This window comes from Rhea pennata, chromosome 1 (genome assembly GCF_028389875.1).
Source record: "Rhea pennata isolate bPtePen1 chromosome 1, bPtePen1.pri, whole genome shotgun sequence".
Taxonomy (NCBI): domain Eukaryota; kingdom Metazoa; phylum Chordata; class Aves; order Rheiformes; family Rheidae; genus Rhea; species Rhea pennata.
This window is the reverse complement of record NC_084663.1, coordinates 69,886,934-69,907,465: the sequence shown is the minus strand read 5'-3', so window position 1 is coordinate 69,907,465 and position 20,532 is coordinate 69,886,934. Positions and strand designations below refer to the sequence as shown.

The window sequence follows — 20,532 nt, the reverse complement described above, 5'->3', positions numbered from 1 at the left end:
CCCCATTCTCCCCCAAGTACAGAATGTCAGTGCTGCAGGAAAGAGTAAAAATCAGTGTACCCAGCACCCTCCCCCCCATCTTCTCTTCACAATCTCCAGATTTCTTCATGTATTTTCATGCCTCGCTATTCACTAATGAGGTATTATTAGATACTAACAATGCCCGCCCTCCTATGGACTTTAGCACAGACCAGTGACACATGAAGAAAGCTCTTCATTCAACCATTAAAAAAATATTGCACTTGCTTTAACCTTAAGCCCAACCTGCACAGAAAAAAAAGATTAACAAAAAGAACCATACGAAAAAACCCAACACTCTGGAGCAATCTATTTTATGCACATAATATAGTGTCTTTTCCTTCATGTTACTTAGTTGAATTTGGTCCAGTAGTTAAAAAAATGTCCAGAAATTAAACAGTTCAAAAGACACCGCAGGCTCTTTAAGGCTTTGTCTCCCCAGTGCTTCTAAAAGTTAAAGTTTCTTTCTTTCATTGTCCGCATACTGCAAAGCAGTGGTCTCTCATGGCAGAACAACTGGCAGTTCAAACCATCAAAAGAAAAAATACTCAGAAGCAAGGGAAGATGGGTGTGCTTCATGGTCTCATCTGAAATAGAACAAAAACAGGACAGACATAAATAAGGAAATAAATAAAGTCTTTAGCATTTATTTTAACCAGACATGTATATAGCATGGGCTACAGACCATCAGTGCAAATAACCAGGCTCTGGGATTCAGATTAGACAGTAAACTACCTCCGCATCAGGAAAACTGAGGCATGTGCAAAGTCATGACTCATTTTCTGGGCAGGAAAATGAAGTATGCAGAGGCTAGCAAAAGTGCATTAACACTGTACTAACAGTGCAGTGGCAACTGGTGCATGTGCCCAGAGCCTGGCTCTCTGCAAGCTACCTGAGAAGCTAGCTGGCCTTAGAAGTGCGCTGGCGCCTGCTTCACCCCCAAAGCCTGTGTTAGGCTTGCAGCTTGTTACTGCCACCTAATGAACTCAAGCTTATTGCTCACACAGCTGTAACTGGCGGCTTGTGCACTCAGTTTGTTCTCGCTGTGTAAGGAAATGCGTTTGCTTACATGAGCGAGACAGAAGGCTGCAATCCGCTTTCCTGATGGTATAGAGCAGTCTGTTTGACTTCGCAGTTGGGGATTGGATCAGGATCATGTCAGTCACTGAGGCTCAGTAGTTAAGCACTTTTTTTTTTTAATGCTAACACTAGTGCCAATTTGAGACCTAGCCTGTTCCCTGGTTTTAGCCTTAAAAAAAAAAAAAAAAAAAAAAAAAAATGCAGTGTTTTGTGTCAGAGCTTTTTGGTTACCATCTGGCTCTTCAGCAGGCTCTCTTGACATGAAAGCAATATTGGGAGTCCCTCCCAGAAAGCTCAACTGGCCTTGGTACCTTGGCAGCTGGCATGCAACTTGACAATGACCGTGAACATCAAGTTCCCTCCTCTGATCCCTTTAACTTTTCAAAGTGCCTTAGAAAAATTGATAGGAATCGTTGACACCTTTTTCAGGATTCTATTTTTGTCTGAACAGCTACTGAGCCAATAAAGTTACCATGGGATGGTATGATGGATTATCTAATGCAAGAAGCTAAAAGGATTTTATATACATACATATACGTGTGTGTGTGTGTGTGTGTGTGTGTGTGTGTGTACTCTCCATGTTAAAATCATCTCAGAGAGCAATGAGGTACAGAAAACTCCAAATCCCAAGCAGAGCTCCTGTAGCATGAGGAACAAATATCATTTACATCGCTTGCTACCAAGCAGTCAAGTTGATGAACTGTAAGGACTATGCAAGGACAGGCTTGCTTGACTTACCACCTGTGATTCTGAACTAGGACTTGCTGACGTTCTCATATATGACATCACTGATACAGAATTGCTGCTTCTTCTTTTGCCACATCAATTGCACGCATTGGTGAATAAAAATGTATTGTTCCTGAAAGAAAGGATCACACAAATGTGGTTTTTATACCTCAGAAAGTGTGACAAAAATCTGACCAGTGAAACAGTTCACTAGTTCATAGTAACAGTCTGCAAAACTTCTCTTTCTTGCCTCAGCCCCCAGCTACATCCAGTGAAATGTTTGATCCCAAAGTAATAGCACTTATTTATTACAGAGAGCAGTTGTGGAACCATTGCATTCACCTGAACTAGCTAGGCATTGTAATAAGAAGTTGTTAATAACCTGAATGATACTGAATGATAAACCAACACTGCAGTTGCAGCGTAGGCTGCCTTGATACCACCTGACTAGAAGCTGAAGCTAGACTACTTGAGAGTAGCATGAAGGCTTTTACCAATAATTATGATTAAAAAACAAAACAGTCTCTCTGTTCATTGCTTCTACTGTTAGTGGCAAATTTAATCTCAGAACTAGATACACTCTTTAAGTCACAACTATGCAGTGAGAAAACTGCTGTAACCATAATTATAAGTTGACTTGCTAGTAACCTGGTCTGCATTTAGAAACAATAGTTGTTATCATTCATAGCATCGGAGAATCAAAGAATCATAGAATCAGTAAGGTTGGAAGGGACCTCTGGAGATCATCTAGTTCAATCTCTCCGCTCAGCATGCTCCTAGAGCATGGTAGACAGGGTTGCAGCCAGGTGGGCCTTGAAAATCTCCAGAGAAGGAGACTCCACAACCTCTCTGGGCAACTTGTTCCAGTGCTCCGCCACTCTCACAGTGAAGAAATTCCCCCTCACGTTCAGGTAGAACTTTCTGTGCTTCAGTTTCTGCCCATTGCCTCTTGTCCTGTCACATGTGACAACTGAAAAGAGTTTGACTTGTCTTCTCTACTGAATTCCGCAAGATTCAGAAGGAGGCTCTGCAAGCAAATGCCAGCTCTAAGGAGAGGGGCCACAGTGCAGGAGTGAGGCACCAGCCATAGACAGCACTGCTAAGCGGCATGCTTCCCCTTGAGTAAGTTTGTTGCTCAGCTGCATGCATAGGGAATCTTTCCATCTAAGTATAAAACGAGGACCTTGGTAGCAACTTTGCAGGACTAGGAAGGCCAGCCCTATGGTCCTGGCCCCTGCACAGGTGCAGCCGACTACAGGAACGTCCAGCGTGCAGTATTTCCAGCACTAGATGTCTTTTAGTTGTAGGTATACAATTTGCCAGTTGTTCAGCCTAGAGGCTCTCTGTATTATTTAGGAAGTGGGTTTATCTTGTATGGCCTGAAAATTGATTAATTCTCAGAAAGATAATAAAGTCCACCCACCTCTCTCGCTTTCTCTCTCGCTCTCTGCCTCTCTGTCTCCTTCTCTCCCCGACACACACCTCACTACCTGAAATATTTTGCTGAGCCTCATGTTCCTGTAACTCCTGACTTTTTACCAATAAAAAGCTAAAATGTGCTTGTTGTTTTTGTTCACAGAGCAGGTAATTATTTGGGGACCATCAGCCTCTGTGAAAATGATACTGTAAGCAGGCAGGTAAATCACATGTACCATTACATCTGTGGGCAGGTTTTAGTGCAACACACAGGGATTTTCTTGGTTGCTTGGTTTGGATTTTGCTTTCAGATTGGCTTTTCTAAGCATTATCATCATACAAATAAAGACTGCATTTCAATCTGAAATCTGTATCTCATCATTTAAGGTTTTTTCCCCAAAGAGAGAGAGAAGGCAAACTCTGACGAATCCTAAACAAGCTTTATGAGCACCATGTGCAGGCAGCTAGTGGATCTCAATCAGCAGAAATGACTCTCCCAAGACAAAGGTGGTCTCAAGCTCCAAAACCCAAGTCTGGATTTCAGTGCCTGTTCCCAGTGGGGGGGATCAGTCCCTGCTGATCTAAGGAGACAGCAATATACATTTGAAGCATATTTTCGGCCACAAATTTGTCTGGATTTCCTCATACCTATTTATTTGCAATAACTGCCTCCAGTTCAGGATGGTGACTTCTTTAACTAGCTGTCTGCGTCTTTTTTTTTTTTTTTTTTTTTTTTTTTTTTTTTTTTTAACTGCTCGGTGAGACACAGCCAAGTTTCCAGTTTATGAGGAAATGTGAAACCAGGTAAACTGTGTGTGTGTGTGTGTGTGTGTGTGTGTGTGTGTGTGTGTGTGTGTGTGTGTGTGGTTTCAAGCTTTGTAATGAAAGCCCAAGTGCTGGTGGCTTCTGTGCCTGACTGTCACTGCCACCTTGTGACCCCTTGCAGCACAGCTGTGGAGGGGAGAAAAAGAGGAACGAGTTTGCATTTGAGGATTTGCATATTTGGCAGAGAAAGAGGTGGGTGTGATGCAATGCTGCCCAGGTGGTGGGGAGAGCCCAGCTGGCCTTGCTGCAGCCGTGGGGGATGCCTATGTCCCAAGCAGCTGGACCACCAAACACTGGCCTTTGATACCAGTCCCAAGTGGGCAAGGAGCATGCACACGTTAAAAACAAATCTCAGCACCTCTGGAGTGGTAATACCATTGTTTCTGCAATAATCCATGCCACGGGTATTTGTTTCTCTGGTGTTTACTTAAGGATCTGCCTTTGGATTAAGTCAGTAAACTGGGAAAAAAAAGTGTTTGTGTAATGATGTCTGAGAAAGACCTTTCTCATTCACAGGCGCTAATCAGTGTCGCTGCAGATTTTCTTTCTCCTGTCCCATCCATACTACTTTGGTCTGCTTTAAGTACTCCTTGGCAACATATTGTCTGCTAGATCTAGCCTGCAAACAGTTACGCACTTGCAGCTATATGGCAATTACTAGTTTATACTGTGTCTAACCAGCAACCAGTATAATGGCTATGAAACTTTTCAGCCATTAGTAGAGGCACTGGTATGCTTCAAATGCATAAAAGTTTCAGCTTTGGAAAAAAAAAGAGTTCGTGCATTTTTTTCCATACACATTTCATATTCTTATCATATGACAATCCTCCCGATATTTCCCTTAAAAAAAAAGAGAAAAAAATCTCATAGATGTGGGGCTAGGAAGAAGTGAAAGGAGCGTGTCTGGCAGACATACACAATTATTTTTTCTATTTTGCTTTGGATATTTGTACTGCCATCATGTAACTTAGATCATGTGCTTGGCCAGATGATTGCCTGTTGAAGAAGTGTGAATGGCTGCCCAACCCTGATATCAGTCCATGAGTAATTAATCCCTTCAGCAAACACAATTCTTTTCAAAACGGTTTGAAAACTGCAAATGCTAACCTCCTGTAATATATTTGTATACATTCATTTCCTGTAAGGGGACAACAACTCATCCTCCTTGGAAGACATCAATGAGTTTGTAGATACGTTGTCAGGCTCTGACATACAATTAGTTACGCAGCAGACTAACAATGAGACAATATTACAATGAAGAAGAACATTTAATTGTATCTATTCATAGCTATTTTGTCAGGTGTTCAATGGGAACAAAATGCTGTTGAACGTGAACAAGCTACAGAGAAGCATGAGATAGATATGATGGTATGTTCTTAATGTTGAAACAAGCTGAAGAGGGCACCTTACCTCCGTCTGTACCATGGACATCCTGTAGGACCGCATGTCAGACACCAGACCTAATATATCTACAAACTCGTGATCACGAATGTGCTGTAAGAGTCGATCCAGGGCTATGAAGGTTCCTGTTCGTCCCACTCCAGCACTGCAACGCACAGACATGACCGTCATTTTAGGCTTTTCTGGTGCAGATGCAGAGGAAAACTGGTGGTGCTGCAAAGAGCAGGTGTCTTGCAGCTGACTTGATAGTCTGATATATCTAACTTAAGAGCAGACAGGAGGTTGTTTCATGTGTAGGATATAATGCTGTGCAAGCCTTCATATTTTGCTTATGGAATGGATGGCTTTGCAATTATTTCACCTTGCTATAGTCCTCCTCATCTCAAACGTGCACTCACACGCAGACTGTGCATGCAGGTGCTCATTCACCTTTAGGAGTCTGCTCAGCCCAGTCTCAATGCCAGCTGCCATGTACCCTCATACTTCCTCTTCCCTTCAAAGTGAGGAGAAATCTCGAACTACCAGAGCTGTAGCCATAACTGCAAAAAGACCCACTCTTCAGCGGTTACTGCACTCGTGTGTTTGTGACTGAATCTGCAAGGATTTAGCTTCGTAGCTCTCCACACAGGGATCTAATGGCTTGGCAAGAACACACTAGTGGAGCTCAGTCTCAGTGGATGGCCTCTTGGGGACTGGAGGCCAGAAGAGGCTACGCTCTGGGACTTCTGCCTTGGAAGTACCAGATAGATAGAAATAGGCAGCAAGCACTCAGCTGACATATCTTCCTCCCTACAAAAGGAAGCTTGGTGATTAGAAAAGCAAACCACACTGGTTTGATTTAGAATTTCTAGTATGCAAATATTTTTTTTTTTTGCCTTAGAGTTTAACATTACTTGTGAAATCACATGATTTCATTTCAGATATGCTTTCAGAGGTTTCGAACCTCTAAAATGCTGCACTCATACAGAGTGCCAACATAGTATCTACCACTCTGTGTAGAAGTGTGCGCTTTCTTTCATTTTCCAGAAAAGCCATGAAAGTATTTGTGACAAAGTTGCAGCAGCTCAGCTCAACACTGGCAGGTCCTGAAGGCACCTACAGCCCTACTGGATCCTGTCACCCCCTGGTTACCCTGCCTAGCCCCAGCCCCAGTCCCAGACCCCATTTTAGCCCAGCCCAGGGCCATCAGTCTCTGCCCCACAATGCCACAGCATGGTCCAAGATGTACAATATACCCTAAAGATACCATCTTAAAACATATTTCTTTGCAGGGAGGAGTATCCCAATTAAAAAGAAGATACTACATGTGTTTTCCAGCTGTCCCATGCTTGCTCCTATTCCTTCCCATAGCAATTAAAGCCAGCAGAGTTATATAAAGGATTTTATTTCACAGACCTGCATATAAATCCCTTCCCTGGCTTACTAGCACCTTTCTTGATACTAGGACTCAGTCCCAAAACTATATTTCCTGTGAATTTCTCCAATAAGTTATAGGGGAGGGCTGCATGACTTGCTGCTTTTACAAATGCTGCTGTTGATTTCTTTCCTAGTAGAGCATTTAATGCCATATCTGAAACCAGAAATTATATTGTTATAAAAAAATGTTCTCTGAGAAATAGCTCCCCAAAGTGTGCAAAGTGGCTGCAAGAGACAGAAAGTGTCAACCATCACAACAGCAACAGGAAAGACATCACTGGGGTTTGCTGACGTGCTGTTCAGCAACATAACTGTTTATCACCTTTGAGATGGGTGATGCAGGGTAGGCTGACGTTAATCTCATCAAGCCTTGACCTCCAGTGGGAGTGTGTCATCCTAATACATACATATTCATCTGCTGCAACTCTGCTATTTATGTATCTCTGAAAAAAATCTGTTCTGAGTAGCTCTAGCAGTTGGAGCCACAAAGAGATCTGAAGTCAACTGGGAGAGTTGCATCAGGAAACAAGCTGGTATGATATCATCACCAACACTGCAGCCGCCCCCAGAGCAGTTGAGTAGGCGAGTTTGCTAATAAAAGGCCAGATGACGCACAAGAGATAAATCAGAAAGCATATAAAACAAGCTTCTTTCAAGAAAAGAAGAAAAAAAAAACCCCACAAACGTAATTGTTATCATGGAATACCGGGATTACTGCTCGCACAGGGTAGTGCTGTTAATATGTCCCATCTGAATGCACTGAGTGCCAAGGGAGTGGAGGAAGATGCTCTCTACAGATGCTTCTGCAGAAAAACAACACGCTGTGACAGGCTGCTGTCCAGGTTGCACCCTCCAAGCCGCAAAGCAGTGGAAATGAGAAAGCAAGGGTATAGCCTGTATAAATCGGTCCAGCCTGCTGCTGGACTTCTACCAGCCAAAGAACTGATGCTACTGGATAAAGAAATGCCCATGGATCATCTAGGGACGCATGCTAAAATTCCAGCCCCACTACAGTCAAAGGCTTTAGTCCTTCTCCCTTAAAAACAAAGAGGATAATCTCCAGCTAACAGGTGAATCCCAGAATCTCTCCTTCCAATGGCTTTACAAGGTCTTTGACAAGTTATGTCCTTTAATTCTCCATTTCCTTGAAGCACTTACCTGCAGTGTATAATCATGGGGCCTTTACTCTTTGCCGACTTCTGTCTGACCATCTGTACAAACTGCAGGATGCTTTCAGCAGCGTTGGTTGTGGGCACACCATGGTCAGGCCAGGCAGTGTAGTTAAAATGCATCACGTCTTGCACCTCATCAGCCTAATGGGAAAAGCAGAGTTTCAGCATGTTCACAGCAGTTTGGACAGTGCAGTCACAAGCAGTCTGACCGAGAGCTTTTTCCAAATACAGCCTTAGGAAGCAAAGCTGGTCAAAAAGTGGCATAGACCTTACATGGCATTTGATTAAAAACTGCTGTAATTTTCAGGTTTGGGTTTTCTTCCTCTTTCTGTTCCATTCCCTTTTTCTTTTTCCATTTGCATTGACAAAGAGTAAAACTGTTGGCAAACAAGCAAGGTTGGTCTCACGAGAATTTTCCTTTTCAAGTTTCAATGAAAAAGAAGGCAAAAGGGAAGAAAAAAGTCACCTCCCAACATCACCATTTTCAGAGGGGGAAGGAACTTTCCCAGAAAATACCCATTAACAAAAGCATTTATCGGGCTAAGAACTCTACTGGCTGTAGATGAAGTAAGACCCTCAACACAACTAGTTTTGGCTTTGAGACTTACCAAACTCAAAACTTGAGGTGTAGCCGAGGTGGCTCATCACCACAGCTCATGGCAAGAAATTACTGCTTTTAATTTTGCTATTCTGGCTAAATCCCTCTACTTCAGTAACCTGTCTCTGGTCACTGACAGATGCTAAGCCAATTATAACTAAAGGTATAAAAAGTGAGATCAGTGGGAAAAAAACTAAAGTAGCCTCCCCGACTTTGGCAATGGGCAGCTTATCTGAACTGCAAACTGCATTCAGATCATTATTTTTTAAAAGATACCAGCAGCTCAACCTCTGAGTTGATTTCATCACATTTTCTGCATTCATACTGCCTGTGCACACTGGCATGTGTGAGTAGGACTGAGATCCTGGGCCAACGTCAAAGTGTCAGGGCACTGCTTTTATCATGTCTCCTCCATATTTGTCCCTTTTGCTTCAAGTGCTGACGCCTGCAACTAGCTGATGCAGGAAATAAAGCTGAAAAGAAATGCTCGAAAATCTCAACAGCTTTAATTTGGACATCTCATTTGCTTATGTGAATTTCAGTATTTTATAAGTTTGGCCAAGCTCAAAATATCTTAAGAATGAACTTGCTGACATCAGTGGATAACAGAATGCAGAGATGAGCTCCAAGGCTTGCTTCCACATATGACTACATGGCATTTTATCTGGTCTCATATGCAAGTTCTCTAAATTGGTCTGCTGGTTCCTAGCTGTGTTTTCACATGCTTTACTGAAGAAGCTGCACAGGAAGCTTGGCAGGTTGTGATGAACTGTTTGCCTCTCCCATTTCCTCTGCTTTAATAAGCAGAAAAATGTCCTATTGCAGCAGCACTAGGGCGTGGAGAACCAGCTGTGTGGAAAACTCTTGTTTTACTCAAGATCCTGTCTGAGACATGCACCAAGCCTATGTTATGGTTATTGCACAATTGCCCCTTTGAAAAATAATTTCAGTTTCTGTATTGGTATTTTCCAGTTTTGAATAGCTTATAACATGAGGACCCCCAGCGCTAGATCATCAATGCCTAGATGAAGGAAAAAAAGGTTGACATGTTCATTGTCACTAATTATCTACATCACAGAAATGTCCAGAATCCCAGCAGTGTTGGTGTTTGGATCACCGTGAGCTTAGCAGCAACTAACCTCTCCTTGCCTATTACTGAGAAGCTCACAGAGACGACAGTCTTAGGGGCAAGTGTGTCAAACAGTTTTAATGTTTGTCTATGTGGAATGAGAGCAGAGCCATAATCTTTTCCTTAGGTGTTTTCCACTGCATGCCAGAGATGGATAAAAGTTAAAGAAAAGTCTGGATCAAAACTGGTCCCATGGCTTTAGTACAGCAATGCAACACACTTCGCTTACATAGCTAATTCGGAAATTCCTATAAACCCAGTCTGTGTGCTCCTCCTCAGACAGCATCTCCACTGTGATGTCCCCATATGCAATAGGATCTTCTGTAAAGGGCCAGTAATGGTCACATTTCACCTGAAAGGGGAAAATACATACACATACATACATATGTATATAAAACAAGAAATCACAATCAAAAGTATACCAAATCTCAACTTTAGAAATGCTTACAGCATTATTTACTGGGCACTTTAGTAGGTAGTAATATTTACTGCAACAGCTTTTTCAGTCTCCTCATTCTTGCTTGTGCAACTATGGACATGGTTATATATTGTTTTTTTTGAAGGGGAACATTATTACAGCAAAGATTGGAAATGCATACTTCCTTTGTAAATTTTTACTAATAGAGTAGGTCTAAAAGTATTAGCTTTACAAAATACGGACAATAAGAACACAAAGAACCCCCCTCCCCCCCGCAAAAAATGTATTTCCAAATTGTCCTATTATAATGTCAAGGAACCTGTAAAGCATAAGATACTGTTCTAAACTTAAAATAATGTAGAAAATCTACATTCTAGGCACTCTGAAATAACTTCTGAGATAGGAAAAAATACACTAACCAACCCTGACCCGGACAAAATATTCATGTCTACGATATAAGAATTACCTACTACTTTCACCATTTCATATCCATGTTTTAGCTTCAGCCACAAACAAACCAGAAGTGAAGGAAATTACTTCAAGATTTCACTTTTACGGTTTAAGGTGCACCCTCAAACCTTTGCAGTAGACCTTTAGAGGCTGATTAATTATCCTTAACCCATACTTACAGATCCAGTTATAACCAGAAAAAAGTCACCCAATCCTGAAACTCCTTCCATAAGTGAACGAAGGGGAATTCCAGGTCTCGCTATGATGCTGCTTCATGATCAGAAATCAATGCAAAGAAACCCACCAGAAAATATTTATGTTTTCAGAATAATTTCTTTCATACTATGCATAAGATTTTGCTACATACCCTTCTTTTCTCATTACACTGTGTGAGCATAACAATAATTTGAGATTTTTGTTGAAGAACCATCTTCCAAAAATCATTCCTGGTTTCTGGCAATGGTCCTTGTGTTGCAATGTATTCCTGGGGTGAATTGTAACCCTAAGAAACAGAAACAGATGCTATTTACCAACTGGCTTAATACTTCAGAACATGTATTTTTCTTTGGTACATGTAGTTTTTTAGTTTCCAAAGCTCAGTTTGTGTATTTTAAAGAAACTACTTCATAATTTTTTAAATTTATTTTGAGATTACAACTTTTGCCAGTTTTTGATGCTTCCAAAGTATAATCAATTTAGAATGAAAAACAGATGGTGAAGCTAATACTTTACAACTTCTGTGAGAGCCAGAAAGGCAACATTAGACAAAAGGGTAATGAGACTCTTGTAGCAAAATTTCAACTTCTTCCAGATGTCATAATTCAAAGTTTTTTTCATTACAGAAATAAAACAATTATATATGCTTAGCCTCCTCATCCCAAGCCTGTGGTGATTTTCAAGAACTGATGTAAATGGAAGGTAGCAATAAAAAGGAGTATTTGCATGTGCTTACTTTATAAGGACTTAAACTGATAAGAAACCAATTAGAATTCTGTTTAAAATAATACAGATTATGCTGAGTCAGCACTCTTAACAGATTATCATTGCTATGTTTTATTGAAGCTCAGGTGCTTTATATCCATGTATTTCTGCTCTTGTCACTATCAGTGTGCTTTTAGATGTAGAAGAGTCCTCCCTCTCTTCTCCCTTCCCCTCCCAAAAGACCACTGTAAATAATAAAATATCCACAGAAGCACAGTTTTAACATCTACTATAATCATATTTGCTGAGACTGCATCTGCAAAACTTCATTTGGAAAAATTATTCGATATTCCTAGTAAGAGCAAAAGGTATATGCCTGTGTAAATTGAGCTATTTCTGTGCCACCATAGTATGCGGATTGTTGAAATACTGAAGATTCGGGAGCACCTTCCAGAAATGACTTTCTGCATACATTTCTAAAAGTCAGTTCAACTTCCATGTTTGTACTATATATGGAAAGCTCTTTGTCTATATGTGCTATGTCCAAGTGGCAAATATCTGCTATCACAGCTACTCCGATCACCACTAATAACAGCATCTAGAAGGAGGTATTTAGTGAAGAAGCAATTATCAGAAAAGCCAAACATCAGGATGCTCTGTCTGCCCCTGTTGGGAGGGCAATTCCTATGGCTAGTATTATGCTACTAGCAAAACTGAACAGATGTAAAATATAAACTGAACAATCCAAAAAGGAGACCATTACATATAATCCTGGACGCTACAAACACTTCATAGAAGTTTTCTCATTTGCCAGTATTTGTAAATTTGGGGTATTTGTAAATTTTTATTTCCCGATTCAGTATGAGCTCAAGACACTTGCAGCTTTACTGTCTGTTCATCCGGTGCTACACAGAAGCCAAACACAGGCAACACATTCAGCAGCACCCTGATGGGACAGGAGCAAAGTGGCTTCACTGATTCATCCAAAGGCACTTCCCTTTGGCGTAATCCTGACTCACCTCCCTCCAGCCAGGCCAGGCCAACACCGTCTCCTGTTCATGACAGTGAGGCAGAAATGCTCCCCTGCAAACATCCCCTCAAGCAGAGTTTTTTTTTTTTTTTTTTTCTAAGCAGATTTGTGTCCTTTGTGTCCTGCTTTCCCTGCACAGGGTGAACAGGGCATGCATGGAGCTGCAGCCAGGATGGAGGCGGGGGAATGGGGACAGACCTTCGTGGCAGAGACGAGAACAAGCATGGGGGACTGCAAAGGCTACTGAAAAGCAGAGTTCCCTGCGGGCAGCATACTGGAAGCTGAAGTGGAGAGCGTGACTGAGCCACCAGGAGATTTTGCACCATTTGCTGCTGGCATGCTCGAACTGCTGCACAGTACATTACTCTTTACATTGTTTGGAGTCTCTTTACTCACGGGAATATAGTTGGCATTAATGTAGTCAGAACCCTCTTCTTCATTCATTGAAACTAACCGGACACGGCTAAAATCATCTGTAAAAAGAAAAAAAAAAAATTGAATTGGTTTTTCAAACATGGCACTCATGTCAAACTAAGTGAAATTAAAAGCAATACTCTAAAACCTGAAAAAATCTATTAAGAAATAAAGAATGCTCATATTCAGCAAGAGAGAGCGATGCTTGCTTCAGTAAGCACTACATGGCTGCAACACAATTAATGTGCAAAATGCACCCTCCAATTGCCATCCCTTTGGGCTCTCCTACATTTCATTAAAATCATAAGAAAAAAAAAACAACACTGCTAGTAGTAGAAATGACTTTGTATTTCTTAACTTCAATCACCAGTCCTGGGCTGACAGAAAAACCCTATTGCCTGATTCTCTTTAGGAGCAGGTTTTAGAACAGGTTTTTATTTGTCTGAAAATCTGTGCTAATTTCACAGTTCTCTTATTAAAACTCTTCTTCCCCTCTAAAGGCTCTTCAGCAGGAGCCTGCACACATTGTACTCACATGGTAGGATATTTGTGTAGCGATTTTTACAGCGATTCATGGGAAGGTCAGCAGCAAAGTGGGGTATGTCAAGCCCAATCAGTTTTAGCTCCTGGGGTAACAGAAGGAAAAATGTCAAGTTCAAATTCACTAACACTCAAAAAATAATTCTTTGTGAAATGAGTGCCTGTGGCATGTACCAAGCTGAAAATGTTCATAAAGCTCTTTATAAACTGACAATAAGGATACACTTAGTTTCCCTATCTGCCGCCCATGAGTTTGGCTCAAAACAACTTCAGACCAATGCAGTGCTGCCAGTCAAGGCTGTGACTAAGGGCTGCTCCCCTCCAGCGGCACTTAATTAGCTAAAACAGTGTCAGACCAGGGGGTTGATAAGTTATTTCTGTGGTGGTCATACACACCACTTTAAGAGCTTTCTTCAGTTCCTCAAGTGGCTTTCCATCTTGATACTGGGGAATGCTTGAAAGATGTTTCTAATTACTCTAAGTAGTCACATCTAGTATCTGATGCATCAAAGCAGTTTTCGCTGAGAGATAGGGCACATGTCAGCCATACGCTACAGCAGGTAACATCCTGACAGCCCTCCTTCTCCTCCTCTTCTGAGTCATCGGGAGCACTGATGTCGCTTCAGCAGCTCTAGGACTGGAGCTTTTTAGTTTTATATGACTAAACTGACTTTAAATGAGGTACATTGCCTGAACTATCCAGCAAGAAAATGCATCCCCCTTGCTCTTGAAGAGATTTTTGATGTCACCTCCTCACTCCAGTGCTGCCCTCTCCCGCACCCCCAATTAAGGCAATTATTATAATCCTGAATTCAACTTAGGCTGCCAACAGACCCTAAACTAAAAAAGACATGTCTGACAATTATCTAAATCTAAATGTGATGAGCCATGGAAATCAGCTTACCAAATATGGTCTTTAATATTACTAAGGGTTGTTTCTAAGCTCTATAGAACTTCAAGTGAAGCTCATCTACATTGCAACAGCACTTATGAAACAGAATAGACCACACGAACATACTATATAAACTTAACATCTGGAAAAAGCTGATTTAGGCATGGCAGCTAGCAGAGGAAGGAGTCCCCACAGATTTACCTCAAATTGCAGAGAAAATTTATAATCTGAATCTTTGGCCATATCCTTAATGTAGCCATCAAAATCATCCAGCTGGACAGGGCTTAAAAATAAAACCAAACACACAAACACATCAACATTTAGGAAAAAAAAACTTTTTAAATGGGTTTCATTTCTATTGTCCCACAGAATGCTATCATGTCATGAATATATATTTGCAATTGTTAATGCCAGAAAGTAACGAAAAGGAGGAAAAAAAAAATCTGATTCAGTGCCAACAAATGGCATTGAATATATTCCTGGTTACCTGTACTGTACTGTAACAGCACAAGCCAGCATGACTCAGGGAGAGGACTGATCCACATGGTGAGCTGAGCTCAGCAGCTCTTGGTGAGGATTGACCTGGTTAGCAGGTAGGAGTTGTCCTGATCTAAGGTGAAGAGAAAGACCCACACATCTTACTCAGACTCCCGAGCCCCTCCACCACCTCTGAAGGTTTCTAAAGGGAATATATCCCCAAGGTACAAGTGGCACCATGATGAGAGGGTGATCCTGCACCTTGGTGCGGACTCACTTGAATTACCATGCTGTCAGCATGCCTCTTGTAGCAGTGCAGTGACAGCTGATTTAAGTTGCCTCCATGCCATATAAAAGGTTGCTTTCACATACAGAAACCATCTGGTAAACAGATACATCCACCTGAGCTTTGCTCATTCAGACCTTCAGTAGATTTCTTATTTAGGGTCTGATTTTGGAGAAGGTCTGTGAAAAAAAGATAGTATTTTGGATGTTGCTGCAGTGCCTGATTTCTCCACTGGCTTTGAGAACTGCAGGCATTCAGCATTAGAGTTTGAATGCTCCTGGAGAAATGGTTGCTGAAAACAGTGAAGTAAAACAATACAAAGCCCTGAAGAGCTTCTGCAGGTATAAACTGGCCTTGCTTTAGTGACTCCCATTGCTCTACGTACTTTTTTGCCAAGTAAGAGTCTACCTCTTAGTACAGGCACGGCCTCTGAACATAAAGGAGGAATAATAAGGCTAACGCTCTGAATAATGGCCCACAGGTAAACAGCTTCCCTCACCTAATTATCATGTTCTAATTTACAAGCTACTGAAGCGTGTGCACAATAATCTTTTTTTTTTTTTTTTTTTTTTTTTTTTTTACTTGGAGGCAATATGCCCATAGGAACTTGTCTTATCACCACTTAATTACTCCTCTTTAACTGGTAGCATTAATAATCTAATGTTCTAGCAACAACCATAATGAGAGCTCTGTGTCAAGAGGGAAAAAACGCATTCCAGTTTTTCACTATTTGTCATTTTTAACTAAGGAACAGCTCCGTTGGAATCACTAACTTGTATAATTGATCTTTTCCCTCATGACCAATTTTATGTCAGTCAGGAGCTGTTTTACCACAACTTATCTGTTCTTAAGAGTTATTTTTGTGCAATTATTGTTTGTTTTTGACATTCTGACACCTCTCTCAAGATGTGTTTACTAAGAAGTCTTCTGTATCTGTAACTGCAATATCACTATGGCAATGCACTCCACCATGCATATTCAGCCTAAGGCAACTTTTAAAAAAATTACTTTAAATACTCAAGAAGTCACATACTTGGTCAGCTTTCTCTTCTTTAATCCATTTTTACTCCTGTTAAAAAAAAAAAAAAAAAAAAAAAAAAGAGGTCATTTGTTAAATTGTGGTATGTTCTTAATTTAAAGTTAGTACTGATTTAAGAATGTTTGTTTCATGGTCAGCATATTACTCAGGATAAGATTGGTGATAATATCTTGGATATTTTTAAACTAATAGTAAAATTTCCATTGATGTTAATGGGACGAGTTTTCCATTCTGTAGCTCTAAGAACTACTTGCTTATAAAAGGGAAAACTCATCCGCACAAGCAGTGGGTCCTCTGCAAATCCTAACCCACCAGGACTGGTGGCTGCATGTGAGCCTGGGTTTGGTCCCAGGGGCCAAACCCCAGCCGAGCTGAGCAGGAGGCTTTGGGACTGCAGGAGATGGAGCACAAAGGTCCACCCCAGGGAGCCCCGCTCCAGCTTCTGCAAGCTGGAAAAGTGGACGGGGATATGTGGGATGAATGTTCATCAGTTCAGTAAAGGGAGTAAAAAAACACTTGCAAATTCAAGTAAGGGTGGAAAAAAGAAAGGCCCAAACAGTATTTCTCACTCATTGCATAGCCTGCTTATGTGATGATCAGCGAAGACAATGGTGAATATCCTACCGATTTCAACAGAACTAACGCTTAAACCTTTGAAAATTATAATTGACTTCTAACAGGTAGAGGTAATTATGCCAGTAATATAATGCACTGTCTTCACATGATTTATACGTTACATAATTCACTAGAGACAGTTGTGAGCAAGATTATGAATGAATTAAGCAGTTTAAACCTTTGAAATGGACATAAGAACCACACTACACTAACTACCTTCATGTGGTTTTTTGGAAGGGGGTGAATGTGTCAGTGAGTGAGTGAGTGGGCGAGCAAGTGAGGCTGAGTGTTGACTTAGTCATCGTCACAAAAACATTAACTGATCACTCAGATATTAAATGCATAAAGCCAGGATCCTGGAATACTTTGGCTACAGGTTTGAAAATACTGATCCCCCCTGTTAAGGGGATGACAGAGCACCAATGGCAAGTGCACAGACTGACAGCGACAGAGTAACGTCACAGCACAAATAAATTCTTGCTTCCCCCAAAGGAATCTTAGTGGTGTTATACTTCTTTTTTTCTGAGTATTCTTACTTTGAGTACTAAATAACATCTGTTCAATAATCACGTTATACTGATGCTATTTTTAATTTCATGACTATAGTTGAATGATTTCTAGAAACTTTGGGTCATAGCTTCAATTTGTAAATTAAAGGTAAAGACTTTTAAAGCAGTGAAAAGAGAGAGTAAAGAAAGAAATATTAAAAAGTATATTATTTTATTTTTCTACCCTTTCAAGCTTAGAAGGGAAATGATTCATTTCCAAAATTTCCAAAATGAAATTTTCCAAAATGCTCAGTTATCAGAGCAGCTGCAACCTGGGCTAATTTTGTTATTTGGTCAAAGTACCTTTCAGTTTTGATCCAGATCTTTGCCTTCAGAGTGAACAAGAGCTATGACAACAGCAATTTTACACTAATGTGGAGATCTACTTCGCAGAATATTATAGTATTATACATCTCTTTAGCCTATGATGCTATCTATACAGGTACAGTGACTCATTCATGTGTACTATACACATACCCTGGTAATATTTATTTGACTTCTTCAAAGCAGTTTTTCCAAAAAAACTTAAAATTAATTTATCTAGATTATTCAGTGCAACTCTCTTTTATCCTCTGTGACTGTGGTAAATCTTTTAATGTTGGGTGTATCAGAATTCACCTCAAAAGAAAAAAATATTTAAGTGCTGCTTATGACAGGAATGTTTCTAGGAACTCTTCTTCAAGGAACACTTCAAGAGGCATTAAAAGAAATGATTGACATCCATTTCTCAGAAACTATTTCTTGTGCTGTGAGAGTCTCAAGGGATCTTTGTTTCTTAGCATTGCAATTGTTTCCTGAATGCTAATAAATGTTTTAAACCAACTTGTGTGTAAAAGACACTAGCTGGTGTTTCACCTATTCTTCCATTTATCCTACAGAGAAAAATACAAAGAGAGGGATTCATCTTCTGTCATTCAGCTTCAGGTCCTCGAAACTTCTCCAGTCTAATCTGGATAGCTTGACTGTCGAGGCAGCCTCTGAAGGCAGACGCACATTTCCGAAGGTGAGTTAATGCACGTTTAGAGGCAAAAGAGGGAGATGACCCTTTCTGCAGCACAGTCATTGAAAATGGCCATCTTGGAATTCTTGATGGTCAGAGTTAAATGAGATGAATTTGATCTGCACATCAATAAACTGTTTGCCTAACCCTCCACCACTGTGGAACATAGGAAGTTAGTTAAGTTGAGTTTATTTCAGTCAAGTTACAAGTCAATATAATACTAGGCTTGGAGAGGTTTGCAAGACTTGTTTCTGCTCTTCACTTGGGTTTGTGCAGAGAACACACTTTGACTTTCAGGAGAAAAGAAATATACCCCTTCTTTAGTTGTAAAAACAAACAAAAAATATTCTTATGTCTGAGCCTACTCCAAATTTAGATTCTTCTACAGAGTCAATGTGACCCAAGGAAAACCACTCTCAGGAATCCCTACACAGAAGATTTTTGTGACTACCTACTAGAGCATCATTATTGTATGATAATACCAGGGAGACAGTTTGTTCAAAAGTAAATCTTCATTTTGGTATCAAACACATTTTTATACATCAGTACCTATTAGACTCCAGATCATCAGAAAAAATAGTTTCTTTTAGACAAATGCAGCATTTTGGGGTCACGGTCGATAACAACTGCATTTGCAATGAGTTTGTGAAACAGTTCTGATTCTAAATAGACTCTGAGGCTTCACTGGCTAGCTATTTTCAAAACACCAATCAGTCAATTACTAAGCCTTTAAAAACTATTTATAGATGAAAGTATTAAACAAATACACACACACACACAAACAAACACACAGTGACTCAATTTTTGTGCTTGGGAAATGCTAGTCTATGTGGGATCTCAGGAAATTGGTATTTCCAAAAGTAAAACTTTGCTGATATCAGGAGACTGACTGCACCTTTAAAGACATCACACACAAACAGGTAGGGCAATATCAAGCAATTTTAGTATAAGAAAAGCAGCAGCAGCACGCCAAGCAATGAAAAGGTGAATAACTGGGGCAGAAGAAGCCAGGGTTTGTAATGAAGTGGCAAAAATTGCAAAGAGAGAACAATGAAATGAATAAGACACCTATCATAAAATTAGCTTTTTAACGCCAAAATGGGTTGGAGCATAAACAGACATACAATAGATGAAGCAGGGTAGCAAATACTTTGATACCCACATCCTCTCCAATCCATGGTCTAGAACAAGAAAATTATAACTTAAAGAGCTTCAACCCATTTGAAAACAAAGCTACCACACATTTTTCATGTAATTAATGGAAATTAACGTTGTTTAGACATTGCATATGGGAAAAAACAAGTAAATCACTTACCAAGGATTAATATAAAATGCCAAAAGATAATCAGTCCAAAGGCATGAGGGTAGCAGAGTTAGGAAAGCAAATACACTTCTACGCCTGTGAGCATCAATAAATAACATACATAAAGATGAAAAAGTGAGCAGAGTTAGTAAGACAAACAGAAGTCAGGAGAACAGCAAATCCTATTTCAAAAACAAGCTAAACCCATATAAGCTTCCTCTTAGTTTCTTTATGAGACTATTACTAGCAGCCACAGAATTTTTGCTCCTCAAGCTGAGATCCTTTGTAGTATTTTCAGCTGTCCACAATAAAATTCTATGTGATCAAAATAAATGTGTTTTATGGTATTGATTCAGGCCTACTATTTTAAAACAATGTTAATTTACACAATGGCAGATTTTCAGAGACTGAAATGTATTGAAAATTTCATCCATAGGCCTGTGTTCATTACTTAAGTGGTGCAAAACCTATTTTCTTGACGTTTTGAGCTATTTCAGGACAGATATATTTTATCTGCACTACATGTAAGCATTATAATCCACCACACTTGTTCCTGAAAGTAATCCTGTGGATGTCAGCAGGAACATCTATACCAATCATGCCAATATCTCTTGCTCCCTATTGTGTCAGATTTCTGAAAAAGGCCACAGAGCTTTTGCAGAGAGTTGCCTCTTTAGATGCTTTAAATTCTCTCCTAGGTGAGAGAATTTTAACGAATCCATGAAACTTGAACAGAAACTGCCTCAGTAGTAGGATTTTTGCTAAATACAGCCTTCTTCCCTCCTCCATCGCATCAGAAAATGTAACGCCTTAAAAGT

General features: G+C 40.3%; 1 protein-coding gene across 1 annotated transcript in view; it reads right to left on the bottom strand.

The window, feature by feature from the left end:
* Window positions 1-370: 370 nt before the first annotated feature.
* Window positions 371-20,532, bottom strand: part of PTPRO (protein tyrosine phosphatase receptor type O) — a 166,047-nt gene continuing 145,885 nt past the window's right edge. The window contains 11 exon segments of the mRNA XM_062567857.1: window positions 371-605; window positions 1,837-1,957; window positions 5,476-5,611; window positions 8,041-8,195; window positions 10,011-10,133; window positions 11,017-11,151; window positions 12,997-13,073; window positions 13,550-13,640; window positions 14,648-14,729; window positions 16,243-16,278; window positions 19,727-19,810. Of these exon segments, the coding sequence (XP_062423841.1) occupies window positions 1,853-1,957; window positions 5,476-5,611; window positions 8,041-8,195; window positions 10,011-10,133; window positions 11,017-11,151; window positions 12,997-13,073; window positions 13,550-13,640; window positions 14,648-14,729; window positions 16,243-16,278; window positions 19,727-19,810 (1,024 nt within the window). The 3' untranslated portion in view covers window positions 371-605; window positions 1,837-1,852.